Raw genomic sequence first — 24,733 nt, 5'->3', positions numbered from 1 at the left:
AACGTATGTGAAATAATCAACTTGTACAAGTGTATATCCCAGTTCACTTGCATTACGGCATTACTATTTATCTGTTCTTTGCTACAGTAATGTTTGACTCATAGCCTTTTATATAGTGTTGTAATGACTGCTTATGTGAAAAATTGTGCTTTTCATCTCCTCCACTAGCAGGCCAGGTGTGCAGCTTTCTGGTGCGACCGTCGGACAGCACACCGGGAGACTACTCGCTTTTCTTCCGTACTCATGAAAACATCCAAAGGTTCAAGATATGTCCCACCCCCAACAACCAGTACATGATGGGTGGCAGGTATTACAACAGGTATGTCTGGAGGCTCTGATTTTAAAGTGCAGTGGCAAAGCCTGAGGGCAGACAAGTTACCCCAGCATTCGCTGACTTTAATGAGATCCACTGCTCATTCATATTTAATGCCTTACCTAACAGGCAGCACAGCAGAGATCTGCAGGAGATGTGCTAAACACACAGTGTCACCATCTTATCTATGGGCTGCTGATCACAAAATAGATGTTTTTTTCTGTTGGTCTACTTATTTAGATGGTCTATTTATTTAGATCAGTAATTGGTTCAGGGTTTTGTGTGAAATTTTTAAGTGTACCAAAAAGATAATAATATGCGATAACAGAATTTGTATATAGCCAATTATGAAAATAAAAAAGAAAATACATTATCTTAAAACTTTAATACCATTGTCACTCTTTAATACCAGTCTTTGAATCAACCAAATGGATGTGTCAATTTTTTATCAAAAGGAGATGCCGAAATACTAACCTTTTAGAAATAGTCACATGACCAACTTGTAGCCATTTATTTTCTAATTACGTCACCTGTGCACATGTATTGTTGCTTGTAATTTCTGTCACCTAAACCAGTACTCCAATAATTTTTTTTATCTGGTACACGTCAAGTATTTAGATCAACTTTACATGAAAATTACAAAACGTCTACATTGGCTTGGAAAAGTATTCAGCCCCCTTGAACTTTTCCACATTTTGTCACAATACAGCCACAAACATGAATCAATTTCATTGGAATACCACATGAAAGACCAATACAAAGTTGTGTACACTAGAGAAGTGAAACGAAAATTGTACATGATTTCAAACATTTTTTTACAAATAAATAACTGCAAAGGAGGCGTGGTCTGAGTGCAGTCAGTTGCCCATAGACATTGCCTGATGAGTGCTAATGACTAAATAGAGTGTACCTGTGTGTAATCTAATGTCAGTACAAATACAGCTGCTCTCTGACGGCCTCAGAGGTTGTCTAAGAGAATATTGGGAATATTGGAACATTGTTAACAGAAAACCATAAGAAGTCCCGTTTGCACTTTGCCACAAGCCATGTGGGGGAAACAGCAAACGTGGAAGAAGGTGCTCTGGTCATATAAGACCAAAGTTTAACTTTTTGGCCAAAATGCAAAACGATATGTGTGGCGGAAAACTAACACTGCACATCACTCTAAACACACCATCCCCACTGTCAAATATGGTGGTGACAGCATCATGCTCTGGGGGTGCTTCTCTTCAGCAGGGACAGGGAAGCTGGTCAGAGTTGATGGGAAGATGGATGCAGCCAAATACAGGGCAATCTTGGAAGAAAACCTCTTGGAGTCTGCAAAACACTTGAGACTGAGGCAGAGGTTCACCTTCCAGCAGGTCAACGACCCTAAACATAAAGCCAGGGCAACAATGGAATGGTTTAAAACAAAACATATCCATGTGTTAGAATGGCCCAGTCAAATTCCAGATCCAAGTTCAATCAAGAATCTGTGGCAAGATCTGAAAACTGCTGTTCACAAACGCTGTCCATCTAATCTGACTGAGCTGGACCTGTTTTGCAAAAAGGAATGGGCAAGGATTTCAGTCTCTAGATGAGCGAAGCTGGTAGAGATATACCCTAAAAGACTGGCAGCTGTAATTGCAGCAAAAGGTGGTTCTACAAAATATTAACCCAAAGTATTGGTTGAATAATTACGCACACCCCACTTTTCAGTTATTTATTTGTAAAACATGTTTGGAATCATGTATGATTTTCATTCCACTTCTCAAGTGTACACCACTTTGTATTGGTCTTTCACGTGGAATTCCAATAAAATTGATTCATGTTTGTGGCTGTAATGTGACAAAACGTGGAAAAGTTCAAGGGGGCCGAAAACTTTTGCAAGCCACTGTATGTTGTCCTGAGGAGTACATAACTCCTAATAGAGCAACACAAGGCTGTGTTGATGATAATATACTGTATGTCTTATATGTTGTTTTTAAACATACATTTTTATCTTTCATAATACAATTTAGATGCAATGAGCTTTCAAATTACTTAAATGAAAAAATTTATTTAAATTTGGCTAAAATTCCAGGTAAGGAAAAAAAGGTAGTGTAAACCTTTTTTTTTTTTTTTAAACTAACAATATCATAATTATGGGGCAGTGGTGGCTTAATCAGTTTAGGCTGTGGGTTACTGGTTGGAAGGTCGGGGGTTCGAGCCCCGGTACCGCCAAGTTGCCACTGTTGAGCCCTTGAGCAAGGGCTCTAACCCTGTCTGCTCCAGGGGTGCTGTATCCTGGCAGACCCTGCACTCTGACCCCAGCTTCCTAACTGGCATATGTGGAAAAAAATATTATTGCTGTAAAGTGACAATTTTTTTTTTATATAAGGTTAATTATTGTACCACAGAAGGTTATAATCTGTTGAAGTATGACTGAGAAGTTTCTTTAGCTACAGTTATACCCATCCAAAAAATTAAAAGATACTGTGTACTGTGCATCTTCAGAATTTAGCATTAAACTGTAAAATATATGGTGTAAATGTTCCAAATTATTTCCTTTTTTTTAAACTTAATAATAAATGTTAAACTTAATACAAAGTGAATAATAATTCACTTAATAATAAATGTTAAACTTAATACAAAGTTTTTATCAAAGTGAAAAAATATTTTATAAACTTGATACTCCTTTAAGTTCATTGTAGTCAGTAATATATTACACAGATGTTTTTCATATTGTTTTTTGGCAGTGTCGATGATATCATTGAGCATTACAGAAAAGAACAGATTGTGGAAGGCTATAACCTGAAAGATCCTGTTTCTAATCAGGTAGGTGAAAATTAAATAGCAGTAATATAACTGCACATTATTTTAATCTCTATAAAAAATCTTGTTTTTTTTTGTTTTGTTTTTTTAAGCAACAAGAACAAGTCCTTTGTAATGTTGTTGATGAGAATCGAGAAATTTACAAAACTATTCGGCGAAAAACAAAAGATGCATTCTACAAAAACATCGTCAAGAAAGGATACCTTCTTTTTAACAAAGGTACTGAATGACAAATAAACCACACATAAATCATCTTTGAACAAATAGAAAAGTTTTTTTAAAATTCTATGTAGCATTACCAGATGCGGTAAATTAAAGCAGCTTAGTGCTTTTCAGGGATATAGAAAATAGATATGCAATACTGTATTTTCATCATTTAATACATGGGGGTTGAATTAGGCAAAGGAAAGCGCTGGAAGAATCTGTACTTCATCCTGGAGGGCAATGACGCGCAACTTATCTACTTTGAAAGCGAGAAAAGAGCCACCAAACCCAAAGGGCTGATCGACCTCAGCGTCTCCTCAGTGTACTGTGTGCACGACAGTCTGTTTGGCAGGTAACCAATATGTGCTGTCTTATACAGTAGCACTACTTACAAAACTCTTATGCAGTATGAGCTATAGCGAGTAAGTCATTTAAATCATCGGATCAGGTAAAAAAAAGAATAGTAGAGCAGTATCATTTGATCTTTTGCAGGCCAAACTGTTTCCAGATTGTGATTCAGCACTTTAGCGAAGAGCAGTGCATTTTCTACTTTGCAGGAGACACACCTGAGCAGGCCCAGGTATGTGTGAACACTACATGCTTTTGTTCTGTCCCTTCTATTAATACTGATTAATACTAATTAAGCACTCTTGCAAACTCAGGACTGGATGAAATGTCTACAAACCTTCTGCACAAACTTAAGGAAGCCTGCACAGGCCACTTCCAACAAGCGTCTACGTCAGGTAAATACACTGCTACCTGGGCACCTGATACACCAAGTTGACCTGATTTTTGGCGGGGTTTACTTTTTTGACACTACATGGCGTTTACTGATGATTGATCTTAAAAAATTAATTTCTGTCTTTCATAGTACAAGAGGCAGTTATTAAAAATTTTAGGTCTACTGATTCAGGAATTCATGTTGCATTACTGTAAATAAGTGCCTGATCTTTACAAATCATTAAAAGTAGAATAAATGTTTTTTCAAAGCTTATTTTTCATATTTGTAGTATTTTAAATTCCATGTAGAAAAAAAAAAAATGTTTTATTTCCTTGTGCATGTTGCCATTATCCAGAGGAAAAGGGTAGTTTGATTAACATAAAAGCACAAACTTTTATTGTGGCAAATAGATTTTTTAAATATTATTATGACATGTTTGTTATTATTTTAAATATTTATAACACCACGAATGTCTACACTACCGATCAAAAGTTTGGAATCTCCTGCAAATTTTCTTGTTTTCCCCCCCCCAAAAAAAAACCACACATTTTCCTGCAATTCACAAACAATTTTATCCATTTTAAATTCAAACAAATAAAGTTAGCCAGAATTCTTACTAATGTAGCTGCCTGCACAGTCCCCGGATCTGAACCATATTGAGCTGTTGTGGGAGCAGCTTGCCCATATGGTACGGAGGAAGACTCCATCAAGCCAATCCATCTTGTAGGAGGTGTTCCAGGAAGCATGGGGTGAAATCTCATTAAATTATCCTGATAAATATTATTAGATTATTATGACAGCTAGAAAGCCTATGGTCTGCCAGGCTGTAATGACTGCACAAGGTGTTTTTTTTTTTTTTTTTTTTTTTTTTTTGATGGAGGCAACGTTTGAAGAACACCAAATCATTATTTCTAATTTTGTGTGAGCTTTCTTGGAAAACAATGCAATTTATAAGTAATCCAAAAGGTGATCTTAAACTTTTAAGCGGTAGTGTATATTGTAAATAGTAGTTCACCTATCCTGTGAAGTCTTAGCATCTCAGTTGATCCTGTAGGTAGTCGTCTAGCCAGTCAGTGCAGGAGAAGAGAACTCATAGCTAAAAAGCAAGGAAGCAACAAACCCAGGAGCACAAAGATGATATACACAACATATACACACTAGTGCTAGTTTGATGGCAGTTTGTTCTGTCATGGCCCTAATACGTCAGAAATGTTCATTGATTGCATAACTACGTATACCAACATAACTATCAGATTTGTTTTATTTTTCCAGGTGATAATTATAATTTATGAATTTTTATGTACTTTACTCTGTAAAGTTCCTTTGTGATCCTGGCCAATGTTAAAAGTGCCTTACAAATAAAATTTAATCCAACTTTCATTCTGTCTCAGGTGAGCAGCTTAGTGCTTTATGTAGAAGAGGCCCACAAACTTCCCATCAAACATTTTACAAACCCATACTGCAACATCTACTTGAACAGCGTGCATGTAGCCAGGACTCACCCAAGAGATGGCCAAAACCCAGTCTTCACGGAGGAGTTCATCTTCGAGTGAGTAGACGCATCTTTTTTGCATATGATATTGAATAATTTGATTTACAGTCTTAACTAATAGGTTACTAAGTGATGTGCTTATTACAGAGTTATGTTTTTTTTTTCTTTTTGTTTTTGTTCAGTGACCTGTCCAGTGAAATCAACCGGTTTGAAATCAGCCTAAGCAACAAAACAAAGAAGAGCAAAGAGAGTGATATTTGTAAATATACATTTTTAACTTTGTCTGTACTCAGTAGAAAAGAATGTACTTGAGTGTACTTGATCAGTAAAAACAGTCCAGTTGCCAGTACCAGTATAATGCGCTATGCTATAGACGATGCATAAAGCAGCATTTGGGACTGTGTTAGACATGCTTTGCGCTCTGGCACCATCTGCTGCTCAAACAACTGGAAGTGAAGAATTTTATGTAATTTAAAACACCATGTATATTCATGTGTTTGTCTGTGCAGTGTTCATGCGTTGCCTTCTGAGTCGGTTACAGAGGGGCCAGATGATTGACGAGTGGTTCCAGTTAAGCTCTCATGTTCCTCTGAAGGGAATCGAGCCGGGATCCTTGCGTGTGCGAGCAAGATATTCCATGGAGAAAATCATGCCCGAGGAAGAGTATAATGAGTTCAAAGAAGTGAGAATCTTGAGTATACGTATTAAAGGATTTGTTTGCCATTTGTGTAATTAGATTGCACTGTTTTATGCATAGCATATTGCTCCAGGTTTGCAAGTGGTTGATCTATTTGTTCATAGTCTCATGCTTTATTCTGGGTTGCACTTAACCACCCTTCTCTACTCAGGTGATTCTACAGAGAGACTTCCACGTGATCTATGCGCTGGCTCATGTATGTGGGCAGGACCGCACTCTACTGGCCAGCATCCTGCTCAGGATCTTTAGACACGAGAAAGCTGAGGCTCCATTACTCAGGACATTAAATGACAGAGAGATTAACATGGAAGGTAAAGCTTTCTGGACAGTTTTCTTTACTACATATAACAAAACTTCCCATTAACACACCTACTGTACCTGAAGAAGCAGTCATACAAGTCTGTGTGTGTAACAAATAAAGTTTAGAATGTTGTAAGGATGTATTGTTTTCCCGCTAGATGAAGCCACTACTCTGTTCCGTGCCACCACACTGGCCAGCACACTCATGGAGCAGTACATGAAGGCTACAGCTACGCCCTTCGTCCATCATGCCCTCAAGGACACCATTCTTAAGATCATGGAGAGCAAGCAGTCCTGCGAGGTTTGTATTGTTTTTGTATGGCCATTTAAGTAGTGGTTCTGTACTATAACTATGAAAGAATTCAGTGTGTTTGTGTGTGTAACCCTATTCAAACTTTGATGTTAAAAAGAAAAGAAAAAATATTTTATATTATGTTTTAGACAGCCCAAAGACCCACTGTATATTATAGGAAAATTGTGTAGAATTCCATATTATTTAAGGCATGACTTTTTTTTTATTTTTTATTTTACATCATGTACCAAAAATTTAATTACTTATAATACATGAACAAAGTGTATTAAAAAGAAATATCACGTGTAGACTGTTGACACTCATCAGGCATTACTTGAGTTTGTAATTTCGCAATTTATTTGAGTATTTATTTATTTGATCTTTTTGGTATATAGTTAACTATTTCGCTTTTACAACGCCATTGTTGTGTCAAGCGAGCATAAGTGAGCTTTAAGGAATAAAACTGTTATTCCTTAGTGAAAAAGGAGTGAATTTTTTTTTTGGTCTTTATATGTTTTTGGAAAGGGCATTTAATAAATAAACACTATTTTTCAATTATTGTTCTTTGCATTGAATTAACACTGTGCATACAATTGTTTAATCTTACATGCAGTACTTAAGGTATTTTTTTTATGCAGTTTGTCCTGTGTGAACTTTTCTTTTCTGTAAATCTACAATCAGTATAGAAGTTTATTGATCCACTAGTTTAATATATGTCAGAATGTCACCCCCGATTTTGACTGTTTTCTGTTTTGTGTGCTAAAGCTGAACCCATCTAAACTGGAGAAGAATGAGGACGTAAATCTGAACTTGACCAATCTGCTTACCATCCTCTCTGAGCTGGTTGAGAAGATCTTTATGGCTGCTGAGATCTTGCCTCCGTAAGCAGCATAATCCTCAAAGCTTATGTGCTGATTAAGTCAGAGTTATATGTCGTTTAATATTCTTTGGCATTTTATTCCTTTTGTGTTGTCAGAACTTTAAGGTTTATTTACGGGTGCCTGCAAAAGTCTGTGCAGCAGAAATGGCCCACTAACACTACAATGCGGACCAGAGTTGTAAGGTAGGCCAAGACGACACTGATGTTTTCCTGTTCGTGCAGCATTTCTCAGGTGTATATGTCTGTGTTTCGGCTGAGCTAAGTGCTTCTGTTTACGTACGTGTGCAGTGGTTTTGTCTTCCTGCGATTGATCTGCCCTGCAATCCTCAACCCCAGGATGTTTAACATCATCTCTGGTGAGTATATACCGCTTACATAAAAAGAGCTGCTGCTGAAACATACAGGATGTCAGGTTTTAAATTTTGTCCTTTGTGGTAAAAATAAAATGCTACTGCAAGCTACCTGTGAAAATGTTTTTAATGTGGGTTGTGCTACGATCTTCCGCCCCAGAGCTGATTGATCTCACAACTGCAAGTGGCAAGTCAGTGTGCATTAAGAGAAGAACTGGTGCTGCATCTCAAACCACACACTGTAACATATGCTGAGTAGTACACCTGTTTATATCCGTTAAGTTTTTTCTCTTGTTTATGACTCTTGTAGTCACTAACTAGTGTTTTAATTTCTCGAGGTGAATAAAGATAAATATAATGTAAGCATTCTGCAACAAAAATAAAGAAAATTGCTGGTAACTCACTAGATGGCACCAAATTCAAGAACAAAGGAAGTTACTGTGTAGCTTGAAAAGTGTAATAAAAATGAATATATAAAACAAATCACATCTGATGCACAGCTTGCACATCTCGTATAGTGTTCTATAGTAGAATCTCTCTGATTCCGTAAGTGGTTGCTGTTTTAAGTAGATTGATTTTGTGTCACAAGTTGGCTTTAATGTCCTGTGACTTATATGAGCTTGTGCAGGACGTGCAATTATCCTGAAAATTCTGACCTAACACGCCTAAACTGTTATATATTATACTGCATTATTACTATTTCAGGAATGTCAGGGTGACTCACTGCAGCTCAGGACTATCAAATTACAGAGTACATTCTGTCCCCTGACTCAATAAATTTTTTGTTTTCTTTTTTGTAGCTTTAAGGATGTAGAACATAAAGCCGGAGTGGCTGCTGTACTTATTTAATGGTGATGTGGGGGTGGTCAGTCTCCGTCCGGCACATCAGGGGACGCATATTTATCTGTGGTTTCTGTGGCAGTTATTTACAGGGTCGGGTTGCCCGCTCGATGCCCGGTTGTATCACAATAAAAAAAACATATAATACAGGAATAAATAAATTATATGTGAAGAAAGAATTTCATTGTGCAGTAATGTATATGTGACAAATGAAGGCTTAACTTAACGCTTAGTACAAGAATTTAAACTATAAGATACTAACACACTCTAACATTACATATCCAGTACTGTAGTGGTATATTTTTAGCATGATTTCAAACTATTGCACTTTTCAAATTGCACCTTGTCTTTAAGTTTTAATTGCACATTCAATATCACAGATTTAGTTTTGTGCTTTATTCTTTTTATAATAAATAGATAAAGGATAGTAACTTAAACTTAGACCAGATACATGTACACTGATTACAGCAGCAGGTCTGTGTATGACAAAAAAAAAAAAACTTACAGGAGTGAGGCAGACATGCTCTTTTCTTTCTTTGTGTCTTTCGCTATCAGTCTGACTGTGACTGGAAAGAAAATGATGGTGTTGACGTAATAAGTGCAAATAAAGTAATCGATACTGCTTTGCAGATCCTCCTTCTTCAACTGCAGGCAGAACACTCACTCTAGTGGCCAAGTCAGTCCAGAACCTGGCCAATCTGGTGGAATTTGGAGCCAAGGTTTGTTTTGCAACACATATTTGTTACTCAACATTTACTGAACTTGTTTTTTAACTTATGTGGTTTTCCTGTTGATGTTCTAGGAGCCCTACATGGAAGGAGTGAATCCGTTCATCAAGAATAACAAACAACGCATGATCATGTTTCTGGATGAGTTGGGGGTGAGTTGTATGATGTTATTTTATTTCATCTCCACTTTATTTACAAGACATTAGTGTGCAAAACTATACACCTGGATTTATGTAAAATATCTCCACCTTAATCATAAAGAATGATTGCACTACAGCCTTTATATAACCTTTTTGCCTAATGCACAGAAACAGAATTGAGAAACGTAAAAATGCATAAGTTAAAATGATTTGTTTTAGAGGATTTGTAATTGTTTAATTTCTAAATGAAAGAAATCCATTACTATTTTACTATTACTATGAATACTATTGCTCAATTAACCCCAATTAAGACTATAAAAACCTTATGCAGAGTGTAGAGAGTTGTTAAGTGATTGCACACACTTGGTGAAAAAAGGACGAATGGATGCTGAGCCGTTTCAGATGGTCACGGCCGCTCAAACACACAATAGGAAAAGCACTATTCACTCCAACATAGGTGACTGAAGTTATGCCCTCACTCCATGTTCCTTGTTTTTCTTAAATGGCATTGGCATTCACAGCATCACAGATCTTTTGTCGTTGCTTTAAAACAGCTTGTCGTTCTGAAACATCACATTTATATTAAATCTATTACACAGTACTATGATTGTGCTCTTGCTTTAGGTCTTTCCTTTTGACTATTACCTATTTATTATGTGGCATCTCACCCATTCTTGCTCCTGTTTTTATAGTGTTTAGGGGCAAATAATAAATGAAAATAATGTATGAAATCAGAAAGAGCAATTTCTTTTAGGAACTCCGTTTGCATTTTCCTATTTTGCATTTCTCCTTTATGTATTACTATTTATTATTTAAAACTTGTATATTAACATTTTTTAATTTTTAATTTTGCTGGAAATTGTGGAGTTAGAGTACTCAAGAAACCCAAAGACACAATTGCTATCGGCTAAAAAGTAATATGATGTAGCACAGCTGAGCCATGTTCCCCCGTAAGAGTGCACCATCTGAAGGATTATAGAGGAATTGCAACATTTTAACTACCTCAAATACAAACATAAAAAAAATATATATATATATATATATTTTTTTCTAGTCTGTGGTGATAGGAATTTTAAATTGTTCCCCCGTCTCTACTGCACAAGAAGTTTGCATGCAGTGAAAGTACTTTTGAAATTTTTATTTCATTTGCTTAAATTAAGATGTAAATGTTTATCTTCTATGGAGCAACTTTTACTGCAAACTTTAATTTTATCTAATCTTATTAACTAGTCTGTTTTTAAGCTCTAGTGTTTTTCCTCCACCCCCCCAGAATGTCCCTGACTTGCCTGATGCTACAGAGCACTTTAGGACCGATCTGTCCCGAGACCTTGCTGCCCTGCATGAGATCTGTGCTGTTCACTCAGATGAACTCCGCACCCTGAGCAATGAGAGAGGAGCACAGCAGGTGTGTAGCTTTAAAAAAAAAATAATTTGCTCATAATAAGCACTTATTCATTTGAAGAGTTAATTTGCAAAAACGTATCCCCAATTTAGTCAATCTTTACAAATTGTATCTTCATTAAGCATTCCAGAAAATATCAGTCAAATCTTAGTAAAAAATTAGTAAAGGTAAAAATAAGAATGTGGCACAAATAATTATTCACTGCAGTCAGTTTGCATTTTTTTTGAAGAATGCCATTTGTTTTTGCAAAAAGTGAACCCTTAATTTCTACCCATTATCTGTAACGTCAGTTGTATGTGATCTTCTCCGACTCTGTGTGTCTGCAGCATGTGCTGAAAAAGCTGCTGGCCATCACGGAGCTCCTCCAACAGAAACAGGTGCACTACGCCATGTCCAACAGCAACAGGTAGTTCTATCTCCCGCTGTCTGTCTGTGTCTCATTCCGTCTGTCTCCGTCTCCATGGAGTAGCCAGTGGGATCCCAGCATGCTCCACCTTCATCATCATGGCAACCTCTATCCCTGACTATTTAGCCATCTTCCCTTCCCTTCCTTTTTCACCATGCCAAGATAACTATGCAACTACAGCAGTGAAACAAACAAACAAAAAAGCAAGCCTGGTGCCCGAGTCCCGCACTGACAAACTTCTAAGCTATTCCCACAGCACCTGTGCCCCAATATGGGTACTTTTTGTTTTTGCTTTTTCTTCAACCTAAAATGGGTCCCAAGTAGTGATCCATAAGGCTCAGCGTACCATTGAACAGCCATTGCCAAAGCTTTTGTTTGTCTGCTTGGAAAGAAAACTCAACTGACACGAGGCTGCAGCGATATCTATAACTGGATTATGAGCTATAATGCTTTTTATACTGTAATTTGTTACTGATTTACAAGCTGAATGAATATGCAAAAATGTGCTCAAACTAGTGTTCCTTCCCCCCCTTCACTTATGATTGTGGTGTAGACAGGATTTTTAAAGAGATTATGATTATTTTATATCAGAACAATAAATTCTCTTGCTGGAATCATGAGTATATAATTGAGTTATCTCCCCTGCTTTCATGTTATATTTTTGATTTCATCCTCTCTTTCCTGAGATTAATCCTGAACCAGAACTGTCCTCAGGGGAAGGAGAAATGAGATGTTTACAGCAGTAAAATTTACAATAGTACAGACTGTATAAGGAATGCATGCACTTATTAAAACTTTATAAAGTACTGACTGATTCAGACTGGAGTGTGAAATGATTAAATAGAGGGCAAAATATTAATTCCTGACCGATGCTAATGTCTTCTGCTGATTTTATTTTTTATTTTTAATTATTATTTTTTTATGTACAACTGTAAATAACAAAGAATAACATTTCAGTCATAGTATTTTATTTGTAGCAAAAAGTATAGCAGAGCAGGCAAATATTGCCTAGGTATTTACAAAACGGTACAAAAGTAGTGGTCTGAGGGCCAAAGCCGAAAGCACCAGCTTCACCACCTTCCTTTCACCATGACCATGGCGCTAAGTGAATAAGGATCTATTAATAAAACAAGATGGATCATTTGTGTTACAAAACATCCAGGTCTTCATCTGTCCACTCCTACAAGTAATAAAACATTATTAGATTACCTTTTTTTTATTCATTTTTTTTATTTTATAAAAATGTGAAGAATGGCTCCAAAGGAACGAACAGAAGCACATGAGTCCTTGCTTACCTCTTCAGTAACGAGGGGCTTTTTCACGACGTGGTCATCATCTTCATAGCCATGCTTCCTTTTCCTGGAAAACATGGCCAAAATACATCCTTCAAAAAAAAAATAATCCAAAAGACTTAAGTGATGTAGAGGCTAGTTTAGCTTTACATCATTTCTGTACACCTCTGAGCATGCAAGTACATTCCTTCCTCGAAATCCTCCATGTGTAGGTTTAGACTCATGTCCATGCATCACGTAGATTTTATAGCTGACAACCATCTCTTCAGGACAAGGTAGGTAATAAAACATTTCATACTTGAATACAGACCATATATTCACACTGTAAGCCCAAAAAAAAAAGTGATGGTGCAAGAAATAATTCTAATAGAAAAGTTTTTTTTTTTTTTTTTTTAAAAAGCTTATGTTGCCTTGGCATTTGTTTATTTTACAGACCTGAATGTACCATCATGGCTGCTACAATTCAGGTTCTCTGAAGAACATCTACTGCAAACAAGTTTATATTGAAGACGTGTCCAATACTGAAGAGGCAGGGTACAGTCACTTTTTTTTTTTTAAGGAGTTGTTGCTGAACCTAAATCAGGGCAAAAATATTTTAGGGCCTCTATTCAGGAGCAGTGGAATCCTCTGAGCTTTCAGGATCTACATTATTTTTCAGCAAGCCCTTAGAAAATATGCTGAGCTCTGGAAATTCAGCCAGGGAAGAAGCGCCTGAAGAACTACAAGCCTTAAAAAACCTGCACTCAAAAGCCACCGTGTAAACCTCTTCCTGCGAGCACTCCTGATAAAGAGAGCACCTGATCCTATCGTATCTCCTCCTCCTGAGCAGGTTCGGCTTTTATCTCAAACCCGGGCATCTGTGCTGACGGACAATCGGTTTGCTGAGACGGTTAAACCATTTGGAAAGGACAGATAGTGAAGGTGCCTTTCCTATGTGCATGTGTTTACATTTGATAAACTGCCCTTACATTATTTTTCTTTTAAACACCTGATCCTGGATCACACCACATTTTGTCGCTGTTGTCCCAAAGGAATGCAATACAGACTGGGTGTGATACTTTAACTCCCAACACCCAGTACTCACCAATTCATGGACTCTATTTAAATCACTAGTACAGCATTTGATTTATGCAAGAAATGACATTAATATACATTTTGTAACACCTCTGTATGCTTCCTGACATCCTGTACATAATTGTGTTTAGTATCAGCTTTGCCAATGAGTCAAATCATTTGCGATTTGTCCAGTTTGATTTGTACTACGAGAAAATTAACTTTTGCTCAATTAGCCTCCACAAACTTACTTACCTCCACAAACTTGATTTCACCGTATACCAAAATGTATGATTCAACGTACTGTAGTTTAGCTTTGCTCGTCTGTGATTGGACCTGAGAAACAGCATGATGCTGCTGTATTACAGTAAGTCTCCTCCCTCTAAATTTCTGAAGCTGACGGAGGTTTGTTTTTTTAAAGTTTTTTCTACCTGATAAACTTTTGTATCTAGGATACAAGAGACAAACTGACTGACCATCCTGAATAAAACTGTTTGTATTACCATGTTGCGGGCTTCATGTTTTTAAAATTTTAATACAAAGCGATGCCACTGACTTGTTTTGTACTCACAGATTCGTATTGGTGCTGAACTCTGCGTGAATCCTTTCCAGTTTTTGTTTGCACGAATTCACTTCTTCGGATTTGGGAAGCTCGTATTCCTTGAGGAGGGTAGTGATTCCTGAAAGCACAAGATTTATATTCAGGGTTGTTTTTCCAGTTGAGCAAAGAGCAATATAAAAAAAAAGCCATGGGAAAATTCCTTACGCCTCATTGCTTCGTACATCTTGGAAAGTGTCTCCTTGTCATCTTTCAGCCCCATGCATTCAGTTAGATACCTGTAAGCATCAGATCATTTCTTTGAGATGAGAAATATGAAGAATTTAATAATTGATTATCTACATATTGTACAATACAAAAAATACAGTTTGGATGAAATAACAAAAAATTAACTCCTGATCTACAGAAGCTGAATGCCATCATATTTAAAATAAACAAGGGGTGTTCAAGACAAGGACTTGTCATGAATGAAGGCGTAAAAAAAAAAAAAAAAAGATTTACAAAATGCCTAAAGAGCAGTACGTTAATGAGACTCTTAGCTGCCGAAAAACATCCAAATGGTGCCAACATAAAAAAAAAAGGCTGTACGTCTAAAAATTACGCCTGGCCAAGGTAGCTCAGAGACCACTGCAGTCGTTCCCATGAATATTCGGCGAGAAGAACGCCTGATCCTTGAAAATCGATAAATAACCTGTCACCAGCTTACAGAGGAAATGCACCTGTCTGAGTAAACTGTACACACAATCAGTTATGAACACGACTTGCACATTATAGGAACTTGGGAGTCCCCTGTACAGTCCTGACCTCACGCTAAGCCATTTTCACATGTTTGGGTTGGTAAAGGAATTCCTGGAAGGCCAGGCTTTTAGATGTGAAGCAGGCAGTCTGATCATGCTTCTGAAGAACTGAGAAAACTTTCTGCCTTGATGATATCCCATCACTAGTGACACACTGGGACACGTGCACTAGTGTAGTAGGGTACTGTATAGAGAAATAAATGTTTTTTTTACTCTCATAACTTTGTTCTGTTATTCTGGACAATCATAAGTCCAGGTTGTAGTTTTTCACAAATTTGTTTTTTTCTATCAACACACACACCTTTAATGAGCAACATTTATCATTTTCATAAAAGAGACTCATAACAGTCAGATGTAGGACTGTAAGTAAATCCCCCTTTTTTTGGTTTTTCATCAACATATCAAGCTGCATTGTTTTAAGTTCAAGAGACACAAAAGCAAAGGCTTTAACGTATAGCCTTAATAAAGGCATAAACTTAATTACTCCATACATCACTTTTTTGTCTTGTAGCTTACCTCAGAGTGTTCTATTGCTTACACAAGTTATTACATGCCTAATTTTGTTGCATACTTCAAAACACAAGGGCAAAGTTCAGCTTGAGTGTACACTACGATCAGGACATCTTTGTAAAAACTCACGTTTCCATGCTGAGACCTGCTCGTGCTGCACTGTTCAGGACAGCGGTGAGGGCGATCTGGGACGGAGAGAACAAAAGGCCAGCGTCGGTCATTGCTGCTCTGTTCAGGAAGTCCTCTGCACTTTTTCTTAACATCTCTGGATTCTCCAACATGGGATACCGTGTCTGGGGAAAAAAAGGCATTTTTGAAATAAGTAATAGGCTTTGCAATAACTGGGTTTTTCAACATGAAAAAATACTGCTTAAACTGGTAATGCCAGAGGAATTTATAATTTTTTAATTGGTGTCAGTGTCTTCTTATCACGCGATGCTGTGATGTTATAGTGTCCAAAAATACCTTAGTGTCACTGTAACTACTATACCGGTTGTTTTTTCAGAACAAGCTATTAAAAATATTATGAGGGGCATTCAAGTCAAACAGGGACTAATAGAACACTTAGCGTAAAAGATACCTGTAATTAATCTCACTCACTCACTCCTCGTTGATACCACTTTATCCTGTAGTGAGGGTTGCGGGGGGCCTGGAGCCTATCCGAGGGGGCTTAGGGCATGAGGCAGGGTACATCCTGGACTGGGTGCCAACCCACTGCAGGACACACTCTTTCACACACTACGTGCAATTTAGGAAACTCGATTAGCCTAACCCGCAACATGCACATTCCATGCACACTATATGATCTTTTACACTAATGCACTTATCCCAGCATTTTACTACTGCTTGGATACCATTAAGGTACAAAGATCTCAGTACGCCGAGCCATGATCAGACTACCTGCTTCACATCTGGATCACTAGCCTCCTGGGCCTTTAATGGCCCACATGTAAAAATGGCCTGGAGCGAGGTCATGACCTTATGGCAAATGTGGAGCGCCTGTAACATGCAAGTGCTGTTCATTAATAGTTGTGTGTACAGTTCCCACAGACAGATGTGTTTTCTCCACAGGTTGGCATCATCGATTTTCAAGGATCAGGCATTCCACTCACTGTATGTTAATAGAAATGACTACAGTGATGAGCGGGAAGCCTCATTACTGTACTGTGTCTCGATAAATGAATTTAGGCCTCCATTTATAAGAAGGTTGACCACAAGTCCTGGGTTGACTGTAACGCCCATGGTATATTCAAAATGCTTGTTTTACTGTTACATTTATTCCACAATTTAATCTCTTGTACTGCCATAACACCAACATTTGGATTATGCTGAGTTCACTTTATAAACAAATGATGGATACCCGACCATGTTTTTGTAAGTTGTAGCACTGCAGTTTCCCCTCATTAGAACTAAACAGCCTCAACTATGTTTCATTAAAGAAAAAGTCAACCTGCATAGGTTTGTAAAAGCCGAGTGGAAAAACTCGAGTAATGCTCACAGAGGCCTAAAAACCGTTGGGATTAATTTGGAACTGTGTACCAGAACTCTTCATGTGATAACAGTGTCTAATCTCAATAATGCTCTCGTGGCAGAACAAAATCCCACAAATCCTCACGGTGACGCTCTATAATCTAGTGGAATGACTGCTCAGAAGAGTGGACGGTATTACGACAGTAATGGGGAGAAAATCTAAAAAGGGATGTTCAAAGAGCATATATGGGTGTGATGATTAGAAGCAAGTTTTAAAAACAGACATTCAGACTAACGCGTCTTACTTTCATGTCGATCAAAAAGCCCTCGAGCGGCCGATAGGGGTTGTGTATCACCAGGTGAAAGTTCAGCTGCTGGATGAGGAGCAGCTCGTACTCCAGGATCTGCTCCAGAGCTCGCTCCTGACTTGCTGGATTTTCCTGAAGATTCCCCACAAACTGCGTGCTGGAAACATTAAACTCGTCCACCTTACAGGACAGGTATGCACACGTCAACCTAGAGGAGACAGAGGACAAGCAAAAATCTACAGATTTTTATACTATACACTGCGGTTTGTAGTTTATAAGAAGAAGAAATTGCTCCAGAAGTATTGGCACCCATTGCTCGCGGCTCATCACCATCTACGAGTTTCCTGATTGTTGTTAGACAGCAGGTTATTCACTCCTGTTACGTTCTTATATCTACATTTACGGCGTTTGGCAGCTGCCCTTATCCAGAGCGATTTACAGTCTGGATGAGTGATTTGGAGTCTAGATCAACAACATACTGATTTGTTAGATTACTGTCTACAAGCACAATGTGCCTTAAGCACCAATAAGAAGTATTTTTTATTTATTTTATCCAAGCACTTTTTTATTGATTTATTTAATCCAAAGATTTCGTATCAGGACTGTCAGTCTTCATCAAATAGTAAATGCAGGGGTGCCAATAGTTATGCAAGAGTATTTCTTTAAGATTTATATATTATCTACTGCCCAAATGTTCTAAGCAGGAGATTTATTCAAAATAATTATTGTTATTTTTAAAAATCCTGAAAAATATGTCCAATACCCAAGTTCCAAAACATGCGGTTCCCCGAACGGCCACTAGGTCGATGAGCTGGCTCCAAAAATGAGCCACTCCCCTTCGATCCCCTTGTTAAAATGTCCAATAGAAGTATATGTTTGCAGCCTGTTAAAAAATTAGTTTGGTCTTCACACCATTTCCCATTCACCAACATTGTTGTACAGGGGAGAATTTTATGTAACTCAAAAATTTTAAAATGGTCTATTTAAGTAACCGCTGCATTGTAGGTGACAAACTGCTAGCTGTCTGCTGCGCAACACTTAGATAACCTGCTAATTGCAATCGATGAACCTAATTTCTAAGGTGTGTAAACGTCGCAGAGAAATAATGGAGTTCAACTGAATGCAAAGTAATGTTAGCATATAAATTATCGTTAGCACCTTAGAATTTTTAGCTAAACTAGAGCTAAGCTAGCTAGCTTGGGGTAACTGAGGTGAGTAGCCGTGTGGCAGCCATCAGCCAGGCTCCGTTCATTTTGGATTCATTGAGGTTGCATTTTTAAAACTGCTATACAAATAAGATGTAATTAAATGTATGCACTGAAGTAACATGTTAATTCATGTTACAATACCACCATTACTATTTGTTTAGTTCTGAAATTATTAATTAACCTTTTTTTAATTTATGCATGTGCAAATATACCTGGTCATCAAATACTTCTATATAATGTTTATGGTTTCTTTTAATACTTACATTATTATCCTTGGGTGATAATCCATTAAGGAGTTGTTTAAATAAAATCTTCGGAAATACATACAAGCTGAGCCCTAAAAGAAAAAAAAACAACTTTTTGAATTCATGAATTAAATAGGCAGGTCCTAAACAAATGCCTTAACACAGACCCTAATCATGTGTCCATGTGCTACAATGAAAATATTACTTAATCTGTACATATGTAAATTGGTGTGGTGCTTCAACTTGGACATGACAAGAGAAACTGTATAAAGCAGGAGGACTCGAGTGCTGGTGAGTGAGTGGCTGGGACACAGGTTTAATAATTACCACTACAGTTTTTGGCATCGCAGGTTTGAAGAATGTGCAGAAGTCAAGCAGCCTCTTCTCATAGTGTCTAAAGAGCACTTTCTCTTCATGGGGATCGAGAAACATGGACTCACTTATTCCAGGCTGTTAAAAAAAAAAGAAAAATGCAAACTGTATTTAGATATAAAACTACACTACTACAATAACGTAACTAAAGTCAAGGCATAAAAAGTGCAGAAGATCTGAAACACAGCTAACGTTCACTGACCAAGTCTGTATATGCTGTAGTTATATATGAAACTGCAAAATCAGCCCTTCAATCTTAATACAATCAATCTTCATTAACAATGTCATATAATTTACATTTTGTTTGAATGAGTACTGTGTATATCACAGATATAAGCCTATATACCTTTGATTTGTTCAGGTCCCTAGACGATGCAGACCCAAGCGGGAGTGTGTTCACCGGCCCATTTACCTCCATAAAGATATTATGGTAACCATAACAAAAATTGGAACTGCAACAAGTGCTTATAAAGGGCCAGAATGATTCTCACTGCTCGGGGCAGGAGCAACAGACAGGATGGTTGATAACAGGGTTGTCAGGGTTGCTGTTTTTATATCCAGTTGCGCAGGTTTAAAATACGCTACAGCAATCATGATATCATTTTATTACAAGTAATAAAAAAAGGGTAAGTGTCGACAGTGTGTTTATGATGCACGAAACTATTTACATTATAACATATATTTTAAAGATTGTGTGGATTATGGAGTGAATAATGTGAGAAGATGAGAAAAGTGTGTACCGCAGTGGACTTCATGGGTTCTTCCTGCAAGTGGTAAGGAAAAAAAAAAAAGACAGTCTGATTTTCACAGTGGCTAAGTTTTTGGTCTTTTCACAGTCTGGAGATATTTTGAATCCAGTTTCACATTGTGTCCTTCAAGACAATTGGATCTAAAACCACTCAGACAGTTGCTAGACTATGCTGTCAACTCTAAACCGCCTGTTATATGATTACAGGACGTAGTGATTCGTAAACAGAATAATTCGGATAACAGCAAATTAAATACAGCCGATACTCAAAGGAAGGTGGACGTTTCTTACTGGTGATGAAACATGGATTCATCGCTACGAGTCTGAGAGAAAATGGTAAAGTATGGAATGTAAACACCCTTAATCGCTGACCAAGAAAAAAATCCAAAAATTAACCATTAGCTGGAAAATTCATTAATCTCAAGGGATGTTATATTTTTATATACATAAAATGTGACATTATATGTCCAATCAAAAAAAATATTTTTTTTTCTAAAAGTTTTTTTTTTCTATAGTAAATCTTAGTGACTTGCTAGCATTTAAGAAAAGAAATACAACTTTACGACCAAATAAAGTGATTCCACAGGCCATCTGTAGCAGTGATGGGGAACAGGGTTAATAAAAGCAAAAACTGTACATTTTATTTTGCCGTTTCCCCCCCATTTTACCTTTCGGGGGCTTAGTGCTTTTGATCGAAACTTCTGATTAGCCTCCAGTCTTAAATCTTCCAAGTTGGCCTCTTTATTGAAAGTCCAGTACTTCTTCTGGGAGCTGTTGTGGTACATAACTGTGGTTGCTGCAGTGTAGAAATTATTTATTTTATTAGAGTGTACATCATGTTGATGAGTCATTCTTTAACCATTTACTGTACATGCACATATACATCAAATATATACAATGAGTTAAATGAGAAAGTCATCAAGAAGAGGCTACTTTGCAGTAACCCAGTACAAGTGCAGTTTATCATTTCTACTGTACAGAACTGCATGTCCCTTTAAGTTGTATACAGGGTCACAGAGTCTGGAACTCATCGCAGGAGACTTTACGAGGCAGAGGAACACCCTGGATGAGGTGCCAATCCACACTATAGGCAATTTGGGAATATCAATTATCCTAATCTGCATGTCTTTGGACTGTGGGAGGTCACCTGCAGGAAACCCACCAAGCACAGGGAGAACATGCGAACTTCAGACAGACAAATCAGGCGAGAATCGAACCCGGACCCTGGAGATGCAAGACAACAGAGTTGACCAATAAGCCACCAAGCCACCCCTTTTAGTTTTTTATCCGACTAAATAAAAAAGGTTTTATTTTTTTACTTGATCTAACATATTGTATTTTATGTTAATTGAAAATGCACTGGGGCTAAACAGGATCTAATTATCACTGACAATGAGTTAACAGTTATCAGTAATGTGTGTGCACAACGGCTCAAACTTTTAAACAACCTAAAGAAAGCAATCATAGGACTTTATTCTTAACGTAAAGAGACATGATTCAGAATGAATGATCATTACACTTAGTGGTAAAAATTAGAAAAACCACTTAGATCATTGTTTTACTAATTCTATCTTAATTCTATGTAGGATGTGAGCAATTATTTTGCTTGTTATTAGACACACATGTGGACCTGTATTGCAAAGCGGCCTAAACAAACAAAATCAGCATCATAATCCTGGACTAACACCAGGAATACGGTTTACATCTGTATAACTTCAGCACTGCACAGAGCAATAAAGCAATAACAGCAAGAACGTTCATGAATCTGATGTAGTGCTGCGTCATTACTTGCATTGTGTGCGTTTTGCCTGATTAACCAGACAATTGTCTCTCTGTTAAAGTGCAACAAGCCATTAAACAAAATCTCACCTCACGTTTCTTTCCAAATTCCTGGATTTAATCAGTTCGATTATATAATAATAAAAAAAAAATTAAAGGTTTTTAGCAGCTACTCCACACCACAACCTTACAGACGCACGAGCTTCTTCTTCAGCAGATCACGAAGTTAGTCGCGCGCATGACAACTGCCACCTAGGGTTTGTGATGTGAAATAAAACGAAAACGGACTTTCAAAGAGGATATGGGGATTTCGGTAAGGAAGAAAATAATAATTCAACCAGATACAAATAAACAAGTTTATTAGCGAAAATAAAAATGCCGTTTTTAAGCAATGGTTTAAGTTGGTCGTCGCATGAAATCTCCGTCACAACAAATACACTCCGTTACCAATACAAGTCCCGCCTCCTGCACTTTGATTGGTTAGTACTTTGCCGCTTTGAGTTCCACGATTGGTCAGTTGTACAAGTAGGTGATAAACACCCAGCCAATCGCAGCGCATGGATGAGAATTTTCCGGAAGTAGTGGAGCTGGGGGAAAAACAAACCTCGCCATCTGCTCCAGGTCCAGGCAACATGGCTGCGCTGAAAAGAAAGTATACCATAGAGGAGAAACGGCAGATCCTTGAGCTGTACGACCAGCTTCCTCGGATGAGCCAGAGAAAAGCTGCGAAACGACTGAACATCACTCCGTCCACGCTTTGGACGATCATCCATAACAGGGCTGGTATAGTAAAAGGCGAGATCATTAAACGGGAGAGGAAGAAGTATTTTCACTACGGTAGGTCTCCGCGCCTTGAGGCGAATATCTGGAAATGGATCGACCAGGCCAAGTTAAACGGAACGCCTGTGACCGATCTGATGATTCACCGTAAATCCATGGAGATCGCGGCGCGGATGGGGATCCTCAGCTTCAGGCCGAGCCCCAGGTGGTACAGCGGCTTTAAGAAGCGGGAGCCGGTTGTCCGAGAGAGGTATCACATCTACCCCGAATCCGTCCTGGATCACACCGCACCCTGCTCCTCTCCTCCACCCGATGATCCTCGGGAGACCAGTGACCATCAAACCCCAAAAGAATGTGTTCCAGTTAGCGACTCAGAACAGGAGGAAGAAGAAGAGAAGATGAAGAGCAGTTCCACGGTTACTGTCGGCATGAAGACAATCACTGTCCCCTCTGTGCACCAAATGCAGGAGGCTATGAAAACTCTGGCCACAGGCTTGTTATATCGAGGCTTTTGTGATTTTAAACTCCTCCATGAATTTGAGAAAGAAGTTAACCTCATTGTGAAGAGATCAGTGACCCAGGGCAGCCAGGAGAGCTTTATAGCCTGAGTCCATTGACATGTTGTCCCATCCGCCCATGTTGTCCCCTGTCTGGTCTTTACACATTATAGAGTGCACTGTTTATAATCTATGCCTTCCATGGTGCATTATTTGGACACTATCCTGTCGAAGTGCACTGTGGGATTACACAGACACACTGGATACCACACTGGTTTTTGGACAAAATGGAAAGACTCGCTGCATTAACGGTTATCAAGGAGTGGGTTTGGAAAAAGACATGTTGGACTCGACTTACAGGGTCGGCACCACTGGCTTTAGTTCGGAGATTGGGCAAAAAAAATCCGTTAGCTGCTTCAACTGTTGTCACAAAGCTGGTTCATTTAATGGCTTATGTTCGAAACATCACACTTTCCAGGCACACCCACCAAAAAGCCTACATTTACTGGATTTCTTTCTTTCTGTCTTCTGGACTGCATTCCATAAACAAGATCCAACACTACAGTTATAAAGCTCCACACTGTCATCTTATTATGTTTAACAGTCTATTTAGACACACTTGTCCATCCATAATACGATATATATCGAAATCTTGACTTATCGTAGACGTATTGAAGTTTTCATGCTTGATCCAATTAATCCACTAAATACAGTAGCAACCCTTCCTTGTTTGTTGGTTGTGCTGGAGAAGACACAGAGTTGGCATCCTGTACTGTAGGTCACCTTGTATATAATTGATCAGAGTCATTATTTTTATAATTCAACCTTTTAATGAGATCATTTCTTGAGCTCCAGTTTCCACTAACTGTGTTTTAGAAACGGTTTATTTGTTTTTAATGGACTGATGCTTCCACCGTCATCAGTTCAGTAACAGTTTGCTGTTCCTTTTTTAAAGTCATGCTTTTGACTAAATACTTTATACTTTGCCAAAGTTCTTGTTTTTTTTTCTGTACAGAAATATAGAAATGTTTTTGCTAAAATAGCAGATGAGATGTTTTTTTTAATTGAGAGTTGTCATATGTGGCCACACGAGGGCGCTGCTTTTTATGTATTGTTCTTCCCTCACTTCTATGGAAAATGACATAAAAATGCTAATGAACTGTGGCTTGTTAACAACAAATATTTTTTGCTGTGATCCATTTTTTTACCCTCACATGAATCTTTTTAATTCAAATTTCTAAAAAAAAAAAAAAAAAAAAAGTTTGAAAGCTTTACATAAAGCTGTACATATTGAACTATTGCGTTTAAAAGTGGGCCTCAGTAATGCAAGTACATCATATTCCTGCAGATTTGCACTCCTACTTTAACTGCAGGTTTTCATGCACTCCTACTTTATTACAGTGCAAAATGTTTGCAAACCCTAAATCCAGATTGCTCAGACTTTCTGAATATCTGTGATTTTTCCGAAGCTCTCGGTGGTAATCGGAGATTGCTCAGCATGTTAAGAGCGTAAAGTGGAAATTTCTATGATTTGATGTATTGCACTAGTTATAACAG

At 37.8% G+C, this 24,733-nt stretch overlaps 3 protein-coding genes across 6 annotated transcripts in view; 2 read left to right on the top strand and 1 right to left on the bottom strand.

Annotated features, from left to right (window-relative positions):
- rasa1a (RAS p21 protein activator (GTPase activating protein) 1a) overlaps positions 1-12,372 on the top strand; it is a 34,270-nt gene extending 21,898 nt beyond the window's left edge. For 2 of the 3 annotated variants that reach the window (XM_053480535.1, XM_053480538.1), the window contains exons 8-25: positions 169-319; positions 3,031-3,109; positions 3,199-3,325; positions 3,506-3,662; positions 3,803-3,890; positions 3,973-4,053; positions 5,423-5,580; positions 5,706-5,782; positions 6,033-6,205; positions 6,372-6,531; positions 6,679-6,821; positions 7,578-7,693; positions 7,789-7,875; positions 7,981-8,048; positions 9,513-9,601; positions 9,685-9,762; positions 11,021-11,155; positions 11,479-12,372. In XM_053480535.1, the coding sequence (XP_053336510.1) occupies positions 169-319; positions 3,031-3,109; positions 3,199-3,325; positions 3,506-3,662; positions 3,803-3,890; positions 3,973-4,053; positions 5,423-5,580; positions 5,706-5,782; positions 6,033-6,205; positions 6,372-6,531; positions 6,679-6,821; positions 7,578-7,693; positions 7,789-7,875; positions 7,981-8,048; positions 9,513-9,601; positions 9,685-9,762; positions 11,021-11,155; positions 11,479-11,562 (2,051 nt within the window). In that variant the 3' untranslated portion in view covers positions 11,563-12,372. The remainder of the gene's footprint in view (positions 1-168; positions 320-3,030; positions 3,110-3,198; positions 3,326-3,505; positions 3,663-3,802; positions 3,891-3,972; positions 4,054-5,422; positions 5,581-5,705; positions 5,783-6,032; positions 6,206-6,371; positions 6,532-6,678; positions 6,822-7,577; positions 7,694-7,788; positions 7,876-7,980; positions 8,049-9,512; positions 9,602-9,684; positions 9,763-11,020; positions 11,156-11,478) is intronic. The other variant, XM_053480537.1, reaches the window with a different exon arrangement.
- Positions 12,373-12,509: 137 nt separating this feature from the next.
- On the bottom strand, positions 12,510-22,329 carry ccnh (cyclin H). Of its 2 annotated transcripts, none has more exons than XM_053480539.1 (10): positions 21,990-22,329; positions 20,789-20,916; positions 19,328-19,450; positions 19,019-19,092; positions 17,545-17,755; positions 15,899-16,062; positions 14,670-14,740; positions 14,475-14,583; positions 12,854-12,917; positions 12,510-12,738 (listed from the first exon to the last, which is right to left on the bottom strand). In XM_053480539.1, exons 2-10 carry the CDS (start codon positions 20,903-20,905, stop codon positions 12,706-12,708), a joined length of 966 nt encoding a protein of 321 aa, XP_053336514.1. In that variant the 5' UTR covers positions 20,906-20,916; positions 21,990-22,329; the 3' UTR covers positions 12,510-12,705. The 2 variants fall into 2 exon arrangements, with proteins under 2 accessions (XP_053336514.1, XP_053336515.1); XM_053480540.1 differs by lacking the exon at positions 21,990-22,329 and adding an exon at positions 21,283-21,303.
- Positions 22,330-22,456: 127 nt separating this feature from the next.
- On the top strand, positions 22,457-24,340 carry LOC128509077 (uncharacterized). The gene has a single exon (XM_053480647.1). It carries the CDS (start codon positions 22,457-22,459, stop codon positions 23,285-23,287), a length of 831 nt encoding a protein of 276 aa, XP_053336622.1. The 3' UTR covers positions 23,288-24,340.
- The last annotated feature ends 393 nt before the right edge of the window (positions 24,341-24,733 follow it).

This window comes from Clarias gariepinus, chromosome 21 (assembly GCF_024256425.1).
Source record: "Clarias gariepinus isolate MV-2021 ecotype Netherlands chromosome 21, CGAR_prim_01v2, whole genome shotgun sequence".
Taxonomy (NCBI): domain Eukaryota; kingdom Metazoa; phylum Chordata; class Actinopteri; order Siluriformes; family Clariidae; genus Clarias; species Clarias gariepinus.
The sequence above is the reverse complement of the archived record's forward strand: the minus strand, read 5'-3'. Positions and strand labels throughout refer to the sequence as shown.